At 42.5% G+C, this 22,194-nt stretch overlaps 1 protein-coding gene across 11 annotated transcripts in view; it reads left to right on the forward strand.

The window, feature by feature from the left end:
- The window catches only part of TNFRSF19 (TNF receptor superfamily member 19), a 105,371-nt gene that overhangs the window by 52,958 nt on the left and 30,219 nt on the right, over window positions 1–22,194 (forward strand). For all 11 annotated transcript variants that reach the window (XM_015120743.3, XM_015120745.3, XM_002808139.4 and 8 more), the window contains exon 5: window positions 2,182–2,267. In XM_015120743.3, coding sequence (XP_014976229.2) covers window positions 2,182–2,267 — 86 coding nt within the window. The remainder of the gene's footprint in view (window positions 1–2,181; window positions 2,268–22,194) is intronic.

Below are 22,194 nucleotides of genomic sequence, written 5' to 3' on the forward strand. Positions count from 1 at the left end.
ACCACATACACAAGGGTTTGCTTCTGGGCTGTCTTATCTATTCCGCTGGTCTAGTTGTCTGTCTTTATGCCAATACCACACTATTTTGATTATTGTTGCATTGTATTATGTTTTGAAATCAGGAAGTATGAGTCCTCAAACTTGGTTTTTTTTTTTTTTAATTTTTACTTCATAAATTCCAAAATGAGTAATTCTATTAATGTCTAGTGGGAAGTCACTGTGTTATATATGCTTTGGAAAGATTGTCATAATCAAGTGAAAATAGAATGTTGAGCAATTTCCGAGTGTATCTGGGCATTTGAGATAATTTACCTAGTTTCAAATGCAAATTTTGCTTCTACCATAAATTATACAGATTGGCTACTACATTATCCAGTTTCACAAAATAATTGCATCTGCCTGTCTCTGTAGACTTGTTCTCTATATTACTATATTTGTTATAGAAAATTTATGTTGTACATACGAAAAAAAGAAAATCACTTGAATTCTTACAATCTAGAAATAGTCACTGTTAATATTCAGTGTATAATACACTCGCAAACTTTTTTCATTGCAAATATATACATATATTTTTTTTTGAGATGGAGTTTCACTCTTATTGCCCAGGCTGGAGTGCAATGGTGCAATCTTGGCTCACTGCAACCTCTGTCTCCCAGGTTCATGCCATTCTCCTGCCTCAGCCTCCCGAATAGCTGGGATTACAGATGCCCACCACCATGCCCAGCTAATTTTTTGTATTTTTAGTAGAGATGAGGTTTCACCATATTGGCCAGGCTGGTCTTGAACTCCTGACCTCAGGTGATCCACCTGCCTCAGCCTCCCAAAGTGCTGGAATTACAGGCGTGAGCCGCTGTGCCTAGCTACACGTAACTATTTTTATATGTATTGGTAAGCGATCTGAGAAAACTGATAGAAAAGTGCGTGCCTGCACGAAATGGAATTATATCATATATATTCCTTTGTTTTCACTTAATGATATTTCATGAATTTTTAAAAATGTGTATGGTAGGTCTTTATCATCATTTTTAAAGGCATTCCATTGGGTCTATCCTAATTGGTCATTTCTATTGGTGGACATTGGGATTGTGCCTAATTAGCTTTTTTTTCTTTTATAAACAATGTTGTGATTGTATTCTTACACAAACATCTTTACCCAGTTGATTATTTCTTTAGGATGAGTTTCTAAATAGGAAATTATTAAATAAGAAATGTAAACTATTTTATTGAGTTCTAGTGACACATTGCTAAATTGCCCTCCTAAAAGCGGCAATTTATGTTCCCACAGGCAGTATATACATATACCTATTGGCCTACACCCACATCAGCACTTTCCCAATTTTCTAAGTAAAAATGATATATTTTCATTTTAACTTGAATGTACTTGATTAATAATGAAGTTAAACATTTTCATCTTAAATTTCTTTAAAAACATTTAGTTGCATCATGCTTTTCAGTTTATGAAAATTTTAAATTATGAAACATTCTTCTTTTGGGAATGAAAGTTCTTTGCTTATTTTTCAATTATAGTGTTCATTTTCACCGTCATGATTTTTAAGTTTTACTTTATAGAGTGAAGGTATAGACAGTACTGTAATTAGGACAATTTTTCAATCTTTGTTTGACTATTACCTATATTGATGGTGCTATATTTATTCATTTTTGCCCTTCAGATGTCTTTAAATCTGTGTGTGTATGTGTGTGATTGCTGTTAATCTCTTCCACTCTGACTCCTGGTTTCTTGTTGCCTAGAAAGACATTCCCGTATCAAGATTGTATGAGGATTTCCCTACATTTTTCCATTGCTTTTATGGTTGCTTGGTTTTTTAGTGTCTGAATTCCAAATGCTAAAAACTAGTTCTTTATTCATGTATAAGGTGTTTTGTAGTTTAAGTTTCAATAGAAATGCCGAAGACCACTGACTTTTTATCCCCCCATCTGCACCCCCACCCCAATACGGAAGAAGTGCAGAGAAGCATCTGCAACATGATGTTTAGGGGAATTTGATATTTCTTAAGTGTTCACTGCTTCCTGTCCAAAAATGTGTCTACCTAAGATACTATTATTTAAGCCTCTGTGTACTTTTAACCACAGAACTGGTAATGGAGACTGCTGGTAATTTATGACCACAACTGTAAGCTTAGATGAAAGCACTAACAAGGAGTGTTTTCCTCTCTCTTCTAGGTTTTATAGGAAGACAAAACTTGTCGGCTTTCAAGACATGGAGTGTGTGCCTTGTGGAGACCCCCCTCCTCCTTACGAACCACACTGTGAGTGAACACGACACAGGCAGAGCCAGGGCCTGCGAAAACGATTAAGTGTGTAAACCTTTCTTCTCTGGCAGATGGAGCCAAGTCTGTCCCTCCTGTGGGGTGTACAGTGTGTCCTCTTTTATCAGGCTTCTAGCAGGACAGAAGAAGTTCTTTGTCGTGTGCCTCAGTCAGCACACCGGGCCCAGGGATTAGAATGTCGAAGTGGAGTGCAGACATTTCGCCACTGCTCTGCTCCATTCGAAGCCTTCCCTGGCATCCTGAGTCTGGAATTCAGGCGACTGTGATTAAGCAGGCAGCCCACGTCCTCACTCCTAGGTCTTCCTGCCCTGGCCCCATGAATTCCTGGGTTTTCCTTTCCTAGTCCCCAGACAGGACTGTGGTGGCACCTCTGCCTTCCCAGACAAGTTCCTCTGTCTGAGTCACCTGCCCTCACTGTGTGTCACTAAATGGAACCTAGTTCACTTCATCCATTCCTTCTTTTTTCTCATTTAACAAACAAATGAGAAAAGAGAACTCATTGCATGCTGGGGATACAACTGTATGCGAGAAAATTGTGCCTTTTCCTCTTTATGTTAACATTAGTTACTCCTTTTGACTATGTATTTTGTGTAGATATAAGAGGTATTTGTTTCAAGTTATCAACCAGCATCAATTTTGAATAGGAAGAAGAGTGACCTCTCACTCTTTTTAATCCTAAACACAAACCAGGCCAATAAAAAACCCACAGGAAGGGAACCGGTGAGTGGCCCCTGTGTGGCAGAGCACGCTTGTCTGTGCCACAGCAGGGCTCAGGAGAGCCACACGTCACGGCTCAGGGGAGAGCGAAGGGCAGGAGGGAGGACGGAGGAGGCTTCTTTATCCCACACACAGGCCGCTCGTGCCTTTCTGGGGAGCATTGTTTTGATGCCATTTCCAATGCATGGGCTGTGTCCTCTTGCTTCTTGCTATGGTAAAAGTCCCCTCTGAACTAACTGAAAGTTAGTGCATCATTTGATAAGGTCACACAGTGCTTCTCTTTCCAAGAGTGTCATGGAATTTCGCAGTCCATATTAGTGTGTCCTTTACCAAAATGCATTACTTTCTATTCTTCCTTTGAAGTGATAGAAAAGCAAAAGACATTGGAAGACTTTCTTTTATAGAAAATGTATATTGATCCTCATTTTTATAATAGGTAAACATTCACCAAATAATTCATCGCAAGTAACAAATGCAATATTGAATGCCTGTTATCAGGCACAATGCACATGCTTTACTTGTTTTGTTTTGCTTAATTTTCTCAATAATCCTATCATCAGTCCAAATCTGTCAATGAGAACACTAGTCCAGAGAGGTCAGTCCCGTTCCGTTGTTGGCTGCTAAGTGCCAGAGACAGTATTCAAATTCCAGTCTTAATTCTTTCCACCACAATCTACTGTCTCCCTAAGGAAAACCAAGCTATCTCATCTTTCCTACACATCGACTCTTTCTCATCTAGTTTTCTTCAATATTCATCACTTAAAGAAAACACTAAAAGTCTGGCATGTTAGAGACACTGGAGGAGTGTCTTTAGGCCACTACACAACCCATCAAAGGACAAGCCCTCTTGCCAGTTTAACATGCAGTGACCTGGGCTTGCCCGTGGGTCAGCCCAGCCATCATTCTGTCAGGAAGCTGAGTTAAAACCATGCCCTGCAGCCCAGACTGCTGCACAGAAATTCCGTGAAGACAGTGTTGCCACTTTAGAGTCAGAAAGTCTGAGGGTTTTTTTCCTGTTAATTTATTGCATTTATATTTAATACAATCAAGTCAAAACTCTGAGGCTTTGGGATTTTCTGCCTTCGAGGTTCTGGCTAAGCTCAGATATCACAAATATCACAAATTTGCCTTTGAAGGTAGATCTCACATGTAACTTTTAATGCCTTGTGAAGTCCTTAGTAATTTAGTGTTATGTGAAGTCCCTAGTATTTTAAAAAGAAAATTAACCAGTATATATATGTGTGTGTGTGTGTGTGTATGTTTCTTCATATATGAAACTTTAGAAAGCAAGGAAAAACAAGCTCTTTGTCAAAGTAAAAATTGCAGTGTGCACAGCTGATAGCCTTTCAAATCACAAAGCAAGACAGGCTGGTAGCCTTCAGTGAGCATGAGTCCTTATCTCTGTAAAAGAAAGTTTGCTGCCTTTGGCACAGCTCTTGGCAATAGTTCCAGATCACAACTAATCTCCTCAGAAGAGATTTTGGAGTCTTTTGGGAACATTTTGTAAGGCGCCTTATGTTTTCATTTCTTCCACTTTGGGCTTTTTTTTTTTTTAAGCTCATCCACAAAGAGCTACTGCTTCAGTGATTTTTTTTCTTCCCCCCCCCCACCCCGAGGAGCTCCTGTGCTACTCAGACTCTCAGCTAGACTTCTTAGCTAGAAGCAAGTGACACCTCTCAAGCTAACTTGAGGAATGGGGTTTGTTTCAAGGACATGCCTGGTAGTGGGAAAGGCAAGAACTCTCTGGAACCAGGAGTAGCCCTCCCTGGGGGTCCCAGGTGGCCCGGAGTCTGGTGGCACACCGCACCTCTGCAGAAGGGGACCCTGTGTGCCGCATGCCCTACAGCTGCTCTCTGGGTCTGCAGGGCTGTCTGTCCTAACCTAGTGGGTCTCTTCGCTCTGGATTTCCCATTTCTGTCAGCTGCCCCAGGGACCACCCCAGTACCACACCTGTCTGTGGCCTCTGTGTGGCCAGCACTCACCTCCCTGAGGGCTAGGTCTCCCCTTGTGAAATGGAGTGGTACCTGCCTGCAGTGGTTGTTTTGCCAGCAGGGTTGGATTCACATCTTGGCTGCGCTTTGTACTGATGGTGTAACCTTGGGCAGATAGTCTCCCCTCTTTGAACCTCTGTTGACTCTGGAAAATGCCCAAGTCTGCAGATTTTGGATAGAATTAAATGAACGAGTAGTCCAGCAACATGATACCTGCCCTGGGGCAAGCTCAGTAATGACTGTCTACCTGCTGGCCTGCCTTCTTTCAAACCCTGACCCTGCCTGTCCTCGGCCGTGCCCTGGCAGATGTGCTCTTCGGAGGGTCCTGCTTTGGAGTTGTCCCGGTCGGGGAGGATCTCATGGTGCGTCTGGCTCTGATGTTTGTCTTCTGGTGCTTCACCTCCCCTGGTGGGTGAGCACTGAAGGGTACCAGAAAGTGGGTGCCATGGAGTTTTGTGCCTGAGAAACTCAGATGGGGGCCAGGTGCTGTAGCTCACGCCTGTAATCTTAGTACTTTGGGAGGCTGAGGTGGGAGGATCACTTGAGCCCAGGAGTTCAAGACCAGCCTGGGCAACATAGTGAGACACCATCTCTACAAAAAATAAAAAACTGGCTAGGGATGGTGGTGTGTGCCTTTGGTCCTAGCTACTTGGGAGGCTGGGGTGGGAGGACTGCTTGAGCCCAGGAGGTTGAGGCAGCAGTGAGCTGTGATTGTGCCACTGCACTCCAGTCTGAACAACAGAGTGAGACCCTGTCTCAAAAAACAACAATAAAAAAAAAAAAAGAAAAGAAAAAAAAAAAGAAAAGGTAAAAAAGCAGCAGCTCAGATGACTAGACTGGGAGGCTGAAGGCTGGAGAAGCCGAGTTAGGCCAGTCTCTCCCCTCTCTATCTTGATCTGAGGCCTCCAGCCCCACCCCCACCAGATGAACTACAAGCCCCGCCTCCCCAATAACAATGGATTTGTGATGATAATCCATCCATAGCCCCTCTTTCTGGGCACTAATAGCATTAATGTGTGACACTGACTGGCTGGGCATGGAGCTCAGGGTTGATGAGTGGCACTCCTGTAAATTGCAGATAAATAAAAAGATACCCATTACATAGAAATGCCTGCTGCAGGCGTTGTTCCCCCAAGCAACTTCAGTTCCTAATCACCTGTGCCCACTTAGAGCTTCAAGGAGAAATAGAGAAAAACACACAAGAAAGTTTAGAACCGTATCCTGCCTTCAGTCTGATAAGAAATGCAGATTCAGTATGATTTCTTTTAGCAATGTTTACTTAATTTGGAACAAATACTGTGGTTGAAACAAATGGTTTTGAAAAAATTCAAAGCGGTTTTCACCAGAGTACAACTTTATTTAAGTATGTTTAACCTAGATGTTTGCTTTGTTCTCAGGGGCTTTGTAAGACAAGCCACGTGATCCTGGAGAGATAAGGGATCAGATAAATCACTGTGGGGGAGAAAGGAAAGCCAGAGCTGGGCTGACCTGCAACTCTTAGGAATTGCATGGGCTTCACAGTCTTCGAAGACAGCAAGCAGTTGTTTGCACCAATAAGTAACAAATCACATTATTAAAAGTTCATTATTTTCCAAAGGAAGTTTAAAATATACTTTAAATAACAAAGGCAATTTCAAATTAGACTTTTAAAAGACGTATTTGCTCATTAAAGATCATTTTTAACATGTAGTAGAAAAAAGCCAGTGGTGGAAGGGAACCCCAGTAGTCCCCTAAACAAAGCATTTGCAGCACTGATCATGACAAAAACAAAGACAGCATTCTAAGGGTTTTCTTTTCAGCCTTTTTTCTATCTATGCCACTGATTTTGAAAAGATGGGCATAATTACACTGGACATGCTATTTTAGATTCTTTTGCTACTTCGGATATACTTTTTTCATATAATGACTTGTTTGGGTAAAGAGTCACACAGGTACGTGGCCTACAGTTGGACTTCTGAGGCTGTCCCTATTCCACATGACACTGCTGTCCCCTTCTGTGCGAGCTGTCACGCCTTACTCATACACTAACGATGGATGCCCATGAGTGTATTTCTGTGTCCGAAGGTACTCGTATCTTTGTCTCTTGACATTCAGTGTTAAATTATTTTAAAGTAAGGGTGCCTGGTAAATAAGAGTACCTCTTTTAAACCAAACAAAAGCAAATTGAAAAGGAAATAAATTGGGAGCATTTTGAAATCGATACAGGTTTTCTTTAAAGAAGGGAGAGGAGGGAATCTGGGAGGGAGAGGGAGAAGCAGCAAGTCCCTCGTGTTGAATTCCAAGTTGACTTCAGCTCTTTCCTGAGTATTTCAGCCAAACCATGGAGTTAAGAAGCCAGTTCTTGGTGTCCTCTTCATCCTGGGCACTGAAACATTCACTGAATCTGATCAGAGTAAATGACTGCATAATGAGACGCAGATGAGATATAGATAATCCAAAAGCATTTTCCATTTGCTGGGAACGTTATGTGATTTTTACTGTGTGTGTGGATGGTTTTTTGTTTCTGCAGTGGAGTTGTTTGTGATGAGTTTGCTAATACTTAACGGCCTCCTTTTCCAAGAGGACTTCCTGGGGCCTCTGCATGACAGGCCCACAAAGCCAGTGTGTAGAGGACTAATTAAGGGCTCCATTTACTCAGGGTTTCAAGTCGGCTGTGGTCCTCAGACCGAGACTCCTAAGTGTCCAGCCAGGGGATCACTGGCACAGCTGCTCTTAAGGGGCCTTGCTTTGGGTATTGTTTCAGGAACAGATAACTGCTACTATGCATTTTAAATGAGTATATGAGGCAGCAGAGAAGGGGGCGCTTCTGACAGGCAAGTCTTAAATATTTAGCTCTGTACTGCCCAACAGAGCTTTCAGGGCAGGGACTAGAAGACAATGAGATCAAAGGAAAGCCCATGGTTGTGGAAGGCAGATTACCCAGCCAGGCCTCCCTGGGACGTTCAAAGCAGGGATTCCCTCCATTGTTCACTCATTTAGGATTGGTTTAAGTTACTGTGGCTCTTTCTCCCCTTCCTCTCATCGTCTAGAGTTCCTTGGTTTTCTTTACTGTATCTGTTTCTTTTTGTCAATAACATGTGATTTCATTATTTCACTGAATAATCTAAAATAGTAGTAGTCAAAGGTTGCTTATGTGGAAACCAAATAAACACAGCTGAAAACTTAAAGCAGGTCTCTCCACACAGTCCCAGCTCTGTAGCTCTATCAAGAGGACATCTTTTAATCGCTCCCTTGGAACTCATTTATTTTTTGTTGCAAGCATTACTGTACCAAACCAAACCAGCCATGCTGGAGAGGATTAGAAGAGAGAGGAGAAGCTCATGGAGGCAGCCAGAGGTGAAAGCGCAGCCTGCAGGGAGGAGTCAGAAACTCACAAAAAGCAGCATGAAGAATCCAAACACATTGTCATTTGATGCCTTTTAGTGTAGAGCAAACAGACCTTTTCATCCTAATGACTGACCCCTGAGGTTTTCTCTCTAATGCCCCTAAGTATGATAATTACAGTTCTTATGATCATTCTGAACCCCAAAAAGGAGTGCAGGGATGATCACATTACATTTGTTGACATCGTTTTTCTTTTTTGAGACAGTCTCACTCTGTTAGCCCAGGCCAGAATGCAGTGGTGCGATCAGCACAGATCACTGCAGACTGGACTTCACAGGCTCCAGCGATCCTCCCACCTCAGCCTCCTGAGTAGCTGGGCCCACAGGTGCATGCCAGCAGGCCTGGCTAGTTTTTGTGTTTTCGGGAGAGCCGAGGTTGAATTCCTGAGCTCAAGTGATTCACCTGTCTCAGCTTCCCAAAGTTCTGGGATTATAGGCAGGAGCCACCACACCTGACCATTAAGTCGTTATCAAGGAAGCAGAAAACTGTTGTAATTCATTTAAAAATGATTTACATCAAAAATGACCCTCTCAAGGTTATTTGCTTATTGAGGTAAACAATTGTTTTCTGAAAATACGTTGAAAATTTGTTACAGCAAACTCCTCATTTTCTGAGGATGTCCAAAACAATAGCTGGGGCCAGGCATGGTGGCTCATGCCTGTAATCCCAGCACTTTGGGAGGCCGAGGTGGGCGGATCACCTGAGGTCAGAAGTCTGAGACCAGCCTGGCCAACACGACGAAACCCTGTCACTATTAAAAATACAAAAATTAGCTGGGCGTGGTGGCAGGCACCTGTAATCCCAGCTACTCAGGAGGCTGAGGCAGAAGAATCACTTGAACCCGGGAGGCAGAGGTTGCCGTGAGCCGAGATCGTGCCATTGCACTCCAGCCTAGGTGACGAGCGAAACTCCGTCTCAAAAAATAAAATAAAATAAAAAAACAAAACAAAAAACGATAGCCGAGCAGTTTAAATGTCTTGGCCTGTTTAGAGAAAAAAATGCACCATAAATGTAATTGGTTTATATGATTATTTAGTTATTTCAAGCATTTATTCTCCAGATATGTCTCCATAGCCCTAGTTTCATTAAAGTTAAAGAAATCAGAAAATTCTTTAAAAAGTTTCTTTAACACATGTGCCCTACATTCATTCTTGTCTCCCAAGAAATGTCCTTTTTCTCAAACTGAAACCTTTCAAATTTAGCATTTTTTTCCCATAAAGTTGCTAAATATTTGTAAGTCATTGACTTTGTTATCAGTAAAAACAGAAAAAGTTGAATGCCTTGACTGAATGAGTTGACAGCACCCCTTGGATCTGGAGCTGCTCTTGAAAAAGTCTCTGTGCCTGAGCCTTTGATGGGGCCTTCTGAGAACAGTAGCAGTTGATTATTACCTAGTCACCAATAAATCTCATTTATCTGGCTTTTATCTTCAGTCTCTGTTAGATATTTAAAACCACTGAGCTGGCTTAAATATTTACTCACAATAAACAGGTTGTGATTTGTTAAAGGGCATCACTAAATTAAATGAATTTCAGATTAAGTACAGTTGATTTTTAAAAATATCAAACCCAGCAGGACTGTTTCGCTAAGTTGTGGGCTTAGTGAAATAAAGTTGTATTTGCTTCATTCTCTGTCAAGAGACCAACGGGTCAGTGAAACAGCCCGTTTGTGGCCACACACATGGATCAGCGATTTGTGTGTGTCCCCATCAAATGCTTAAAATAAATGTGAGCTTATGGAGGAAAGCAGACTCATGATTGATGCCAAACCTGTAGTGGATATCCTCAAAGTTCAGGCTCTATCACTCCTTTTCGTATAGGGAGCGTTTACCCTCTTGAGGTGGCATGTGAGGGCCTGCACCGTGCGGGGAGACAGCTCTCGGGTTCACGTTCTGAGGAAGACCAGGGGATGGGACCTTAACCAACGGATTGGGATCGTTTTGTCTTTACACTTGGGTGTCTAGCCACTTCCTAGGGGGTTTACTTGAGTAACATCATTTTTGAGACGGGAATAAAGAAGTTCCAGAATAGTGTGAAATAGCAAGTATTTCTTGAATTCCAAAAGGTACCAGGCGTTTCATCTGCATTTCTCAGCCTGCCCTTCACATAACGGTCCATGGTGTGTGTTTCCTTAAAGCCCTCATTCCACAGGACATGGTGACGTGGAGGGCAGATGAGTTCTACCCCAGGCCTTCCTGGCAGCACAGACAGGCCAGGCTCAATACTGCCTCTCCAGGTAAACTCCGAGGGACAGGATTAAGAGAGTTTTAAAATAATTTATAAATTAAGAATTCTGAAACTATAAATAAAATGTAATTGAGTCATCCTACTTGAAAAAAAATGGGTAAAATACCTCAAAGTTTGAAAAGGGCATTAGAAAGTTAAAAATGGAAGCTCGAAGTCAAATTTCAAACAGGAATTAATTAGTTTAGAAGATAATATCCCACTTTGGGTTTTTAAAACATTATTATTTTTTGAGATGGAGCCTCACTCTGTCGCCCAGGCTGGAGTGCAGTGGCGTGATCTCGGCTCACTACAACCTCTGCCTCCCAGGTTCAAGCGATTCTTCTGCCTCAGCCTCCCAGGTAGCTGGGATTACAGGTGCGTGCCACCATGCCCGGCTAATTTTTGTATTTTTAGTAGAGACGAGGTTTCACCATGTTGGCCAGGCTGGTCTTGAATTTCTAACCTCAAGTGATCCACCCGCCTTGGCCTCCCAAAGTGCTGGGATTACAGGCGTGAGCCAGGGAACCTGGCCTACAACGTTATTTTAATTGCTTCATTTATGATTTTGATTATCTCAGAGAAAATATTTTAAGTATTCATGAGAGTTTTATCTATCATGCAGCAGTTTTCTTCATTAAATATTTAAGAAACATTTTTTTCTTGATAATTATAATTTTAAAAGGAAGTTTAACTTTCAAAATAATTTTTGAACTTTACTGAAATATAATGTATATACAAGAAGATGCATCCATTTTAAATGTAAAATTCAGTGAGTTTTGATGGATGCATAACTTGTGTAATCTTTTAGCCCATCATGATACAGAACATTTCTGTCACCCTCCCATAAGGAAAGTGACGATTTTTAAACATTGGTCTTGGAGTGGCCTCAGAGGGGTCCCTTAGTGAGCTGTCTCGAGGATATGGTTTAGGCATCTTTTTGCTCTGTTGCTGTTGTAAAATGTGTGCATGTGTATGTTAGTGTTTCCTGTCCTTGCTTCATTCTCTGTCAAGAGACCAACAGGTTATGTTATGAAATTTTCTCTTTCAATGATTTTCTGAAAAATCTTCAGTATTGAACTTTCTCAAATGCCACTGAAAATAATTCCTGAAAATATTGCCAGGGGTTGAAGGAGGCATGGTTTTCTTCAAAAGGAGAAAAATTGCTTTTTAAAATTCTTGGTATGGGACTGTTTCACACAGGAAACATGTCAGGGAGTCTGTCTTGGGCGCAGGATGCTAGTCTAGATATTAACGAAGTGCCGCAGAAAGACGTGTCTCCCACGTTGTCAATGATCGGCTCGTCATCTCCTTTAGGGACAGCGATCTTGAATGCTAAGATGTCCCGACCACTGATGAGGACACTGGGGCTGCCCTGGTGAAAACCACAGGCCAACTTCCCAGTTCTCAGGGAGTTCAGATGCTGAGGCTGCAGGGTGGAGGTATTATTTACAATAAGGCGCTGAGCGAAGGGTTATTAAGGTGACCTGGGACAGGGCCCTGAAAGAGGGGAGGAGACAGAGACACCCACAGCAGAGGCCACAGCTGGTGACTGAGTCGATGGGTGTATCAGATAGGGCGCCTGGGCTGTTGTGAAGATATATTTAACTTCCCTCGGACTGCTGTTGGAAATGGAGCTGAGGGGAGCAAGGGAGGAAGCAGGAACTCACTCTCCTAGTTTAGCAGAGCATTTTTAGCTGGCACAGAAAACGTATGTGCTTTGAGAAATGGTGTGGCTTTTCACCCCTTTCTCAAGAGTCGGTTATTAGTTTATTTAACTAATTCAATTTATTTGATTTAAATAAATCTTATGTATTTACTAGTTATGTATTAATAATATTATAATATTAGTTAAGTTTTGTTTGCCTCTTCGGATATTCAGTGAAAATTAGAGTTGGTTTTTTTTTCCTAAACCCAAGTGAAACACATATTTGAACGAGGTTAACTTAAGCTTTTATATTCTGCCGTAAGCGTTGACATTATCATGAGTGTTTTCTATGATTTTAGGCCCGGGGGACACAGATAAAGGCCTGAAAAATAAAATCAGGGTAAGCTCTCTCTGATTACCAATTTTCTCATAACGATCTCAGTTGATATCCCAAGACTAATGCAAACCCATCTACTCGATATTTTTCATGGAAGCTCATTTAGGCTTCGCTGTGAAGAAGGCTTGATTTTGAGTCCTAACGCTTAATTTTCAGACAAATTATTTAACTTTTCTTCATCCCCGTTTCTTAAAATGAAGATGCTAGTAATTGTAAAAGAGGCAGTAGTGCCGGGTCTGATTCCTGCATCGCCTTCCTGTTCCAAGTCTCAAGAAAAACACTCTCTTTCTAACCTAACCTGGAGTTTTTGTGCTTTGCCCCAAGTCCTGTCACATGTAAAATTATAAATGAATTAACAGCCGTATCAATTCTGCTGGCATAGAACAGAGCAGGAAACACTGTCTAAATCCAGATTTTCTTTTCAGTCTAGACTCAAACCACCATACCAAACTGTGCACAGATGCACATTTTTTTCTTAGTTGGAAGTTAATGGGTGGAAATAATTTGAGTTTCATCATCTGAGAATCATTTCACAGATTACTTCTTCAAATAGTGCAGTGAGGTACCTAAGAGTTATCCACTGATGACAGGGAAGGCAGCCTCACAGGATCAGGGTCCGCAGGCTACCACCTGCCTGTGTCCACAGGGCCTTCTCCAAATGGGAGGGAAAATGGACACTCCGTTCTCTTTCACAGGGGCTGGAGGCCTGAGCCCAAAATGGAGCCTGGCACTCAAAGGGTTAAGGAGAGTCCGTGGTGAAACTGGGAGGGCAGAGGCCCAAGTTTCTGGTGTCTGTTGGATTCCCAGATGGCAGCCCCAGATGAAGCACAACTATTTTTGAGCTTGCCCTCCCTCAGCACAGATGTTCAAGGCCATAATAATGTGTTTCTTTGATGGTGTCTTCTGTTTCTTGGTGCAGAAGTTTAAAAGCTTCATTGTTTCATCAGTCAGATAAACATAGCAAGACCTTATGTGTCGGTAGAATATTAAAAAGAAAAACATCCTTGCTGGTGGGGAAGATTCCTTTACTTTCCCATGTTTGTGAGAGACACTGTAGGTAATCTGCTGCCAGTGTACGGCGTTTAATTGTTTTCAGTGTTAATGATGGTATTTATGGTAATTAACGTACGAAACAGCTGTACTTACAATCCAGCAGGTGCCCAAGAGGAACCCAAAGCAGTGAGCTGCTCCGGCATAATGGGGTGCCTTCCGTCCGCCCTGCAGTTAGGGCCAGGCACGGAGGCCTGGGGTGCTCCTCCCTGCCTTGCCAGCCCCTCCCCGTGGTCATTGCTTTTCGGTCTTCTTTTCTTTTACTCAAAGCCAGGCGTGATCATATTTGGCCTGGTCCATCCTGGTGGGCGGCAGGTCTCTAGGCCAAGTGATCTGGAAGCAAGATGAAAAGAGCGGAAACCAAGTTTGGTTGAGGAACTGACCAAATCTCAGCTGCGGTGGCGGTCAGCCCCTGTAGCAGCTCCCTCTCTGATTTGCTCCCTTCTGCTGATGCCTCTGAGTCCGCGGTTTGCTTCAGGATCCCTCTTGCTGCCTTAGTTTACCCCGCACCTCTGACCCATCCTCCTGACCCCTTTGCTCCCTCAGCCTCCCATCATGCTGCGGGGTCCTGTCCCTGGGCTGCCAGGTGCCCTTCAGTCCTGTTTTCCTTGAGTTTTACTGCCACCTCATGCCAACATTTCTGCTGGTCTGTTGGGTAATTAATACACATGCACATCACAGAGTGGAAAACTCTTTATGTCTTTATCTTGTCCATCTGTAATTTGCTTTTGTCCTGTTGAGAAGAAATAAGAGCTGTTTAGTTCAACAATTAATTTTTATTTTCTGGATGGAAACATTTACATTTTATACTAATAAATAAAAACCAGTCAAATTTAAGGAAATTTTAAGGCCAGGTGTGGTGGCTTACACCTGTAATCCCAGCACTTTGGGAGGCTGAGGAGGGTGGATCACTTTAGGTCAGGAGTTCGAGACCAGCCTTGCCAACATGGTGAAACCCTATCTCTACTAAAAATACAAAAATTAGCTGAGCATGGTGGTGTGGGCCTGTAATCCCAGCTACTCAGGAGGTTGAGACAGGAGAATCGCTTGAACCTGGGAGGCAGTGGTTGCAGTGAGCCCAGATCATGCCACTGCACTCTAGCCTGGGCAACAGAGCAAGGCTCCATCTCAAAAAATAATAAAAAAAAAATTTAAATTCTTTAGCACTTACTGTTGATCACAGAGCCAAGAATGAGTTGGTAACCACTCAGTTTCGGTGCTCTTGGGTGACCGCAGGCGTTGGGTACACCAATTCATATAGCCCCCGTAGCAAGTGTCCTTGGGGACACCAATTCATGACATAGCTCCTTTCCTTTGCCTCCCCTCAGGAGCCCTGCTGTGCACAGCTATAGCCACATGCCAAGGGGATTTGTCCTACCCTTTCCCTGGAGTGCCCCACCAGTGTTAGGAGCAGACTATGAAAGATTATAGCTCTTGGAGTTCATGCTTGGTGCTTCTTCCCTAGGTAGCTCCCCAGCCAATACCACCTGGCACAAACCAGACAGGCCCCCCGGAAGATTTGGCCAGCAGGGCAGTGGTCTCCGTGCCCTGGCCCGGCCCTGGAGGGTGCGGGTGATAGCAAGAACTGAGGCAGTGGTGGGAGGGAGGGAGAGAAGGAGAGAGCCCAGAGGATTTGGAAAGATCATTTCCAAGCACTGCACATGGCTGGATTTGAAAGGATATGCTAAAATTGTTCTTTATTTTTCTAGCAATTGAAATACAAAGGACTTATTATTGCAGTCAGAATGAATGATGATACTGTGGGGTTTGGCTTAGGAACAAAACAAAACTCTGTTGACATGAGCACAATACTCTGTGCTCAGGTTAGTAAGGACTCACTTTGTAGTCTCAGGCAGCATTGATACCTGACTAAGACACTGTAGTGCTGTCAAGCCAAGCAGCGGAGACTTCTGGGTGGTGCTGACCTGCAAGAGAAAGGGGTTTGGCTGCCCGAGAGGCTGTGTTATAAAACATGCTGTGGGAGGCCGTTTGTGTAGCTGGGGGAAGTTCACAATGGAAAATAATGGTCTTGATTGGACAGGGAACCAGTCCCATATCTACACACTCCAAATAGAGACTTGGTGACTTCTAGCTTACTTTTAAAAATCCATTTTAGTAACCAAACAGGATACTAATAGAGGTCAGAAAATGTAGCTAGCTGTGTTAATGAGAAGGATTAGAAACTGCCAGATTTCTATGTAACTTCATGCTGCCGGCTCATCGCCAAGTAAGTGCTTTGACAGCCTTCCTCGACTACTAACCTGCACCCAGCTTGGAGTGAGAGAGAGTGTGGTTCTCTCTAGTTAAAACTAAAACAAACAGTCAAAGAGAGAGAGGCACCAGATGAGCTGATCTTTCTGGTTATAAACGCCAGGCTGGGCCAGGTGGCTTCCCGTCGTCCTTCTCCTGAACACCTCTCCTACACCTTCTCCTCTCAAGTAGGCCTTTGTCTTCCCATGTTGGCAAACTGCTTGCCCAAGATGTTCACGCGAGCACCACCAATCCATTCTTTGAATGAATTAAATCAGATTGGCTTGTCTACGAAGATAATTCTCATATGCTCCTCTCGCCACCCGTTTTTTCCTGCCATAATTTTGCAGTAAGTGAGGGAGACCATTTGAATGTTGATAATAGAACTAGAAAACATAGGTCCAAGGAAATACAGGTTTCTTCTCTGCCTTTTTTTTTTTTTTCAGGTTCATTTCTATCAATCTCCTTTCCTTCAGTGCCTCTTTTCTTGCATGTATTTTAAATATGTGATGTTATTTTTTCTTAATGTTCATTAATGTTGCTATTTTCTTGTTGCTACATAGTTAATAAGTCCAAACCCAGGTCTTAGTGCCCAAGCAGCGAGGGAGGAAATAGTCATGCTGTTTTAGTTCATGTAATAAAGGCCTCCGGGAAAGATTTTGGAATCTTTGTACAAAAATTACACTCAGTTATGGTACTATCAGCTGTGTCTCGCCTGTGCAGAATTCTCTAATGATCTATTGAAGGAAAATCTTATAAATACAGATCCTGGGCTTGTTTTCCATATCCCTTGAGTGAGAACATTTACCATGATGACTTCTTTAAAACTTTGGCAGGAGGCATCTCAGCTTTGTATTCTGAGAGCTGTCTTATGTAATTGACAAATAATTAAATGTTTTCTTATTTGCGGATGAAGGATTTTCTTTTTTGGCAAGGGATGGAGTCTGGCTCTGTCACTCAGGCTGAAGTGCAGTGACGCAATCTCAGCTCAATACAACCTCTGCCTCCTGGGTTCAAGCGTTTCTCCTGCAGCTTCCCAAGTAGCTGGGATTACAGGCATGCACCAACACACCCGGCTAACTTTTTGTACTTTTAGTGGAGATGGGATTTCACCATGTTGGCCAGGCTGGTCTTGAACTCCTGACCTCAAGTGATCCACGCGCCTCAGCCTCCCAAAGTGCTGGGATTACAGGTGTGAACCACTGCGCCTGGCCAGGATTTTCTTAGTAATGACTTTACCATTTCATTAATGATATTCCTTGAGTTTAATTATTTTGCTAATTGTTGCTTATTGTTATGTAACATTGCTTCATGTTACCAGTGAAGAAATAGTTTTGGTGAAGTCCTTTGAGATCCTTAGATAAATGTACAGATGCTGCTTGACCTATGACAGGGCAACATCCACATACATTTGTCGCAGATTGAAGATATAAGTCAAAAATGTTAGTACGCATAATCTAACGAAGAGCGTCACTTACCCTAGCCTAATTTAACCGTGCTCAGAACACTTATATTAGCCTACACTTGGGCAAAATCATCTAACATAAAGCCTATTTTATTAGAATGTTGAAAATCCCATGTAACTTACTAAATACTGTATCATACACTGTCAAAATTGCAATGGTTTTACACTATTGTAAAGTCAACAAATGTTAGATTGAACCATCATTAAGTCGAGGATTATCTGTAACAGTGCCCATGCCTTTATAAGAAAGAGGTCTAAACTTCTGGAACAGATTATTTTGGTTTGTTTTTAATCATTAATTCTCCTTCTTAACTTTAGTACTTGAGGGCTATGGGGATACATGCATCAACAATTAGTTGCAAGTCACTCATTCCATCACGTTTTCAAAGGCCTATCCACTATATAGGTGATTTCAGTTAAGAGACAGTCTGGATTCTGACATAATCATTATAATGTCTTGATTCTGAATAATAATTGGAGAAAGCATGACTAACACTTATGGCAGTTTACTGGGTGCCAGGTTCCATGCTAACCCTTTATGTGCAGTACTTCATTCAGCTCTCACAAAAATCCTGTGCAGTACATATTGTTATTTCTTGGTTTTACCAGTAAGGAAACTGAGGCAAGAGGCCGTCATTTGCTGGTGGTTACACAGCCAGTACCTGCAGAGTCAGGGGGTGAACCCAGACTGTTGGCTGCAAAGCTGTTAACCATTACTATGCAGCAGCTTCCAGTAAGTTTTAAAGCCAGGAAAGAGGGAAGGAAAGAGGGATGATGGCCTGTTGATGTGCTTGTTATACATGGACTAGTAGAGGGAAGCTCTATGTAAATCTTTTTAAAAATTTAAACTATGATCACTCAGAACCTGAATGCTTAAATTTATCAATAAGCAATGCTTCCAGTTTTTTGTCAGTATATATTTACCCCAGAGCTCCAGCAAAAAAATCAGGTCAGGTCTTTGGAATAGATGTGTTTCCAGTTTCCTCCTCATTGAGCAAAATCAGGTTCATGTAAGCACAACTTTAATGTGTGTTCACAGGCACATGAAAATTTACCACATCAATTCTGCTAATGCAGTTTTTTCATACATATATTAATTTATCTAGACAGTGCTGCCATTTTCTGCTTCATCAGTAGGTGTAATTAAAAGCAACTGTTCTTTGTAATTAATATGTTGATATTGCATTCTTATCTTTAACCCTTTGATCCAGAGTAATGTTCTGTCAGTACCAAACTAATAACAATAAACTTGTCTCTCTCTCTCAGAAGAGATTTAAAGCCACTGGCTATTACCTAAGATTTTCCAAGAGCAGAGATAAAGTAGCATCTAAGAACTGATAGAGTAAGAAGTTGTTATTTAAAGAAGTTTCTACTCTTCTAATAGCATACCTCTTCTGTTTTATAAATTCAGCAACATGTTTTGATGAAAGCTCTCGTGAATGCACTGGAGAGCTTTGATTCACGTAATTGCAAGATTTGGACCTTTCTGCCTATAATTCAGAAGATAAAAATGGGATAATGCAAACCATTTTGGAACATTAGCTGTAATTCTGTCTCTTTGAATACCGTGTAAAAGGGAGTAATGTTTATTGATAATCTAAAGGAAACTTTTTAAAGTGACTCTTCTAAGAACTTGAGAATTAAAATAAATGTGAGAGGAACCAAGTGCTTTAAATTTCAGAACAGATATAAACATCTCCTCCACTTTCACAAAGGACATTTCACATTTTCTTCCTGGTTTTCTTCCAACACACAGTAACAGGCTGAGGATGGCAATAAAACAATGATGGGCAGGCAGCCAGAGGAAAGCAGAAATAGTTAAATCAGAATTGCCGGATGGCGAAGAGGTGCGAAGATCCTCCATGGGGTATCTCCAGGGCGAGTCCTGCTCTGTGTGGTTCTAAATAGCTAAATAACCTCCACCCCTCAGTGCCCCAGTTGAGATCCCAGCAGTGCCATTGTAATGTGCATTTGTTTTGTTCCAGGGATAGTCTTTCATCTTTTACATTTCACTTTACTGACCCTGGCTCACAGCACTTAGACACAAGTTCATACAACAATCTAAGTGGGAAAAAGACATAAAAGTTTACCTCTTGGGGGTGAGTTCTGCTCACAGTGAAAGCACAGTTATGAATCACCAGGATTAATAGTAAAACAGAGACAGCTTGGGGCCACCTTAGGGTTCTGCCTTGATTCACTTACATTTTAAATCACAAAAGGGCTGATAATTAGGGCAGTGCCTACCAAGGGAACTTAAAAGAAGAGTCAAGCTCAGAAGTTCTGTATTTATAAACCAGTGTTACAACATTGCTCACCCATAGGGAAAAAGCTTGCATAGCTGTACTGGTTTTGATGTGCCCTCAGTTTGATATGGTTTCGCTACGTCCTCACCCAAATCTCATCTTGTAGTTCCCATAATCTCCACATGTTGTGGGAGGGACCCAGTGGGAGAGAATTGAATCATGGGGGCAGTTTCCTTCATCCTATTCTCATGATAGTAAGTTTGTTCTCTCAAGATCTGATGTTTTATAAGGGGCTTTTCCCCCTTTGCTTGGCATCCCTCCTTCCTGCCACCACGTGAAGGATGCTTGCTTCCCCTTCCAGCATGATCGTAAGTTTCCTGAGGCCTCCCCAGCCATGCTGAACTGTGAGTTAATTAAACGTCTTTTCTTTTTAAATTACCCAGTGTCAGATTTGTCTTTATTAGCCTCATGAGAACAGACTAATACACAGTTCAAAAAAGAAACTCAGTGAAAACGATATCAGGCACTAGCTTGGAAACTCGGCCCTCAGCATATTTGAGGACTGTGGTCTGACATGATGGACTTTCACTTCTACTTTGTGCAGGAGAACTGCAGTGAGCTGTCCTAAACACAGATGGTAGGAAATAGGCTGGCCTGTATGTCTGCCAGTCTCAGACGCTGGTGAGCAGCGATAGCAACCCCCTGTGTATCTATATATATTTGGGTGAAGCTTCAAAAGTAACATAACAATGATTCCTTAGGAAACAGATGCAAATCCTACTGTAATCCTTCTGTGATCCTCTGTTTGAAAAACAATACTTTCTTACTCTAAACAACCCACTTCAGTAATGGATCACCAGTACTCTTAATTCCACTGAGCTCTGCTCCTCTTACTTTGTGACATCACATTTTCAGATCACATTTTGGTTTCATTTTAGCTCAGAATCATTCGATAATAAATTTGTAAGGGGCTACAATGGGCAGGGTCACTGATTTTTTAAAAATCACCCATCTTTTTCTTCAGAATGTACAGATTTGTTTTCTGTAACTAATCTCTAAAATAAAATATCCTGATGGAGCCTACCTTTTTTTTTTGAGACAGAGTCTCACTCTGTTGCCCAGGCTGGAGTGCAGTGGTGTGATCTCAGCTCACCACAACCTCCGTTTCCTGGGTTCAAGGGATTCTCGAACCTCAGCCTCCTGAGTAGCTGGGATTACAGGTGTGCGCCACCATGCCCAGCTAATTTTTGCATTTTTAGTAGAGATGGGTTTTCGCCATGTTGACCAGGCTAGTCTCAAACTCCTGGCATCAAGTAATCTGCCTGCCCTGGCCTCCCAGAACCCTGGGATTACAGGTGTGAGCCACTGCGCCTGGCCCGTTGTAGCCTACTTATTTAAGAATCAGAAGAACTGACCCACTGCGCCTGGCCCATTGTAGCCTCTACTTATTTAAGAATCAGAAGAACTGAGCCACTGTGCCTGGCCCGTTGTAGCCTCTACTTATTTAAGAATCAGAAGAACTCATCTTGCAAAGCCTTGGCTTATTTATGTCTTTCTTGAAATGTGTTCTTTATCCTTTGCTTGTATTCTTCTTATCTCAGAGGCTGACTCCTCCTCTATCTGACTTCCTAATTTCAAAGCCTACCTGCATTTTGCCCTAGGTCCTTTTCTTTACACTGTACATGCATAGGTGATCTGATCAGTTCCTGGCTTTGGACGTTATCTACGCACTGATGCTTTTTGAATTTATATCTGCAGCTACAATCTCTTTTCTGCCTCAGTTTTGTATGTCCAGCTGCTGGCTTAACAGATCGACATGGATACATAGGCATCTCAGACTTAACAATTAAAATGTTTTATACCTCCCTCCTCCCTCCAGCAAACCCATGGTCCCTCAAAACTTCACCATCTCCATAAATTAATAGACAGCACCTAATTCACCCAGTGGTTTACTGTAAATCCTAGGCATCATCCTTGATTCTGCCTTTCCTTGCACCTGACTCACAGTCCATCAGTGTATGCAAATACTCTTAGAACAAACAGTTCTCAAATCAAGCCAACTGACAATACCTCCATGACTGTAATCTTTTTTTTTTTTTTTTTTTTGAGACGGAGTCTCGCTCTGTCGCCCAGGCTGGAGTGCAGTGGCCGGATCTCAGCTCACTGCAAGTTCTGCCTCCCGGGTTTACGCCATTCTCCTGCCTCAGCCTCCCAAGTAGCTGGGACTACAGGCACCCGCCACCTCGCCTGGCTAGTTTTTTTGTATTTTTTTAGTAGGGACAGGGTTTCACCGGGTTAGCCAGGATGGTCTACGATCTCCTGACCTCGTGATCCGCCCGTCTCGGCCTCCCAAAGTGCTGGGATTACAGGCTTGAGCCACCGCGCCCGGCCTATGACTGTAATCTTAACCCAAGCCATCACCATCATCATCTGGAACAGTGCGGCGCCCCCAGGCCTGCACTTTCTCTCTTTCCCTCCCCAGTCAGCGGGCAGTGATCTTTCTGAAGTGGAAGGTAGAAACTGCCACCCTCCACCCTGA

The sequence above is a fragment of the Macaca mulatta genome, chromosome 17 (assembly GCF_049350105.2).
Source record: "Macaca mulatta isolate MMU2019108-1 chromosome 17, T2T-MMU8v2.0, whole genome shotgun sequence".
Taxonomy (NCBI): Eukaryota; Metazoa; Chordata; class Mammalia; order Primates; family Cercopithecidae; genus Macaca; species Macaca mulatta.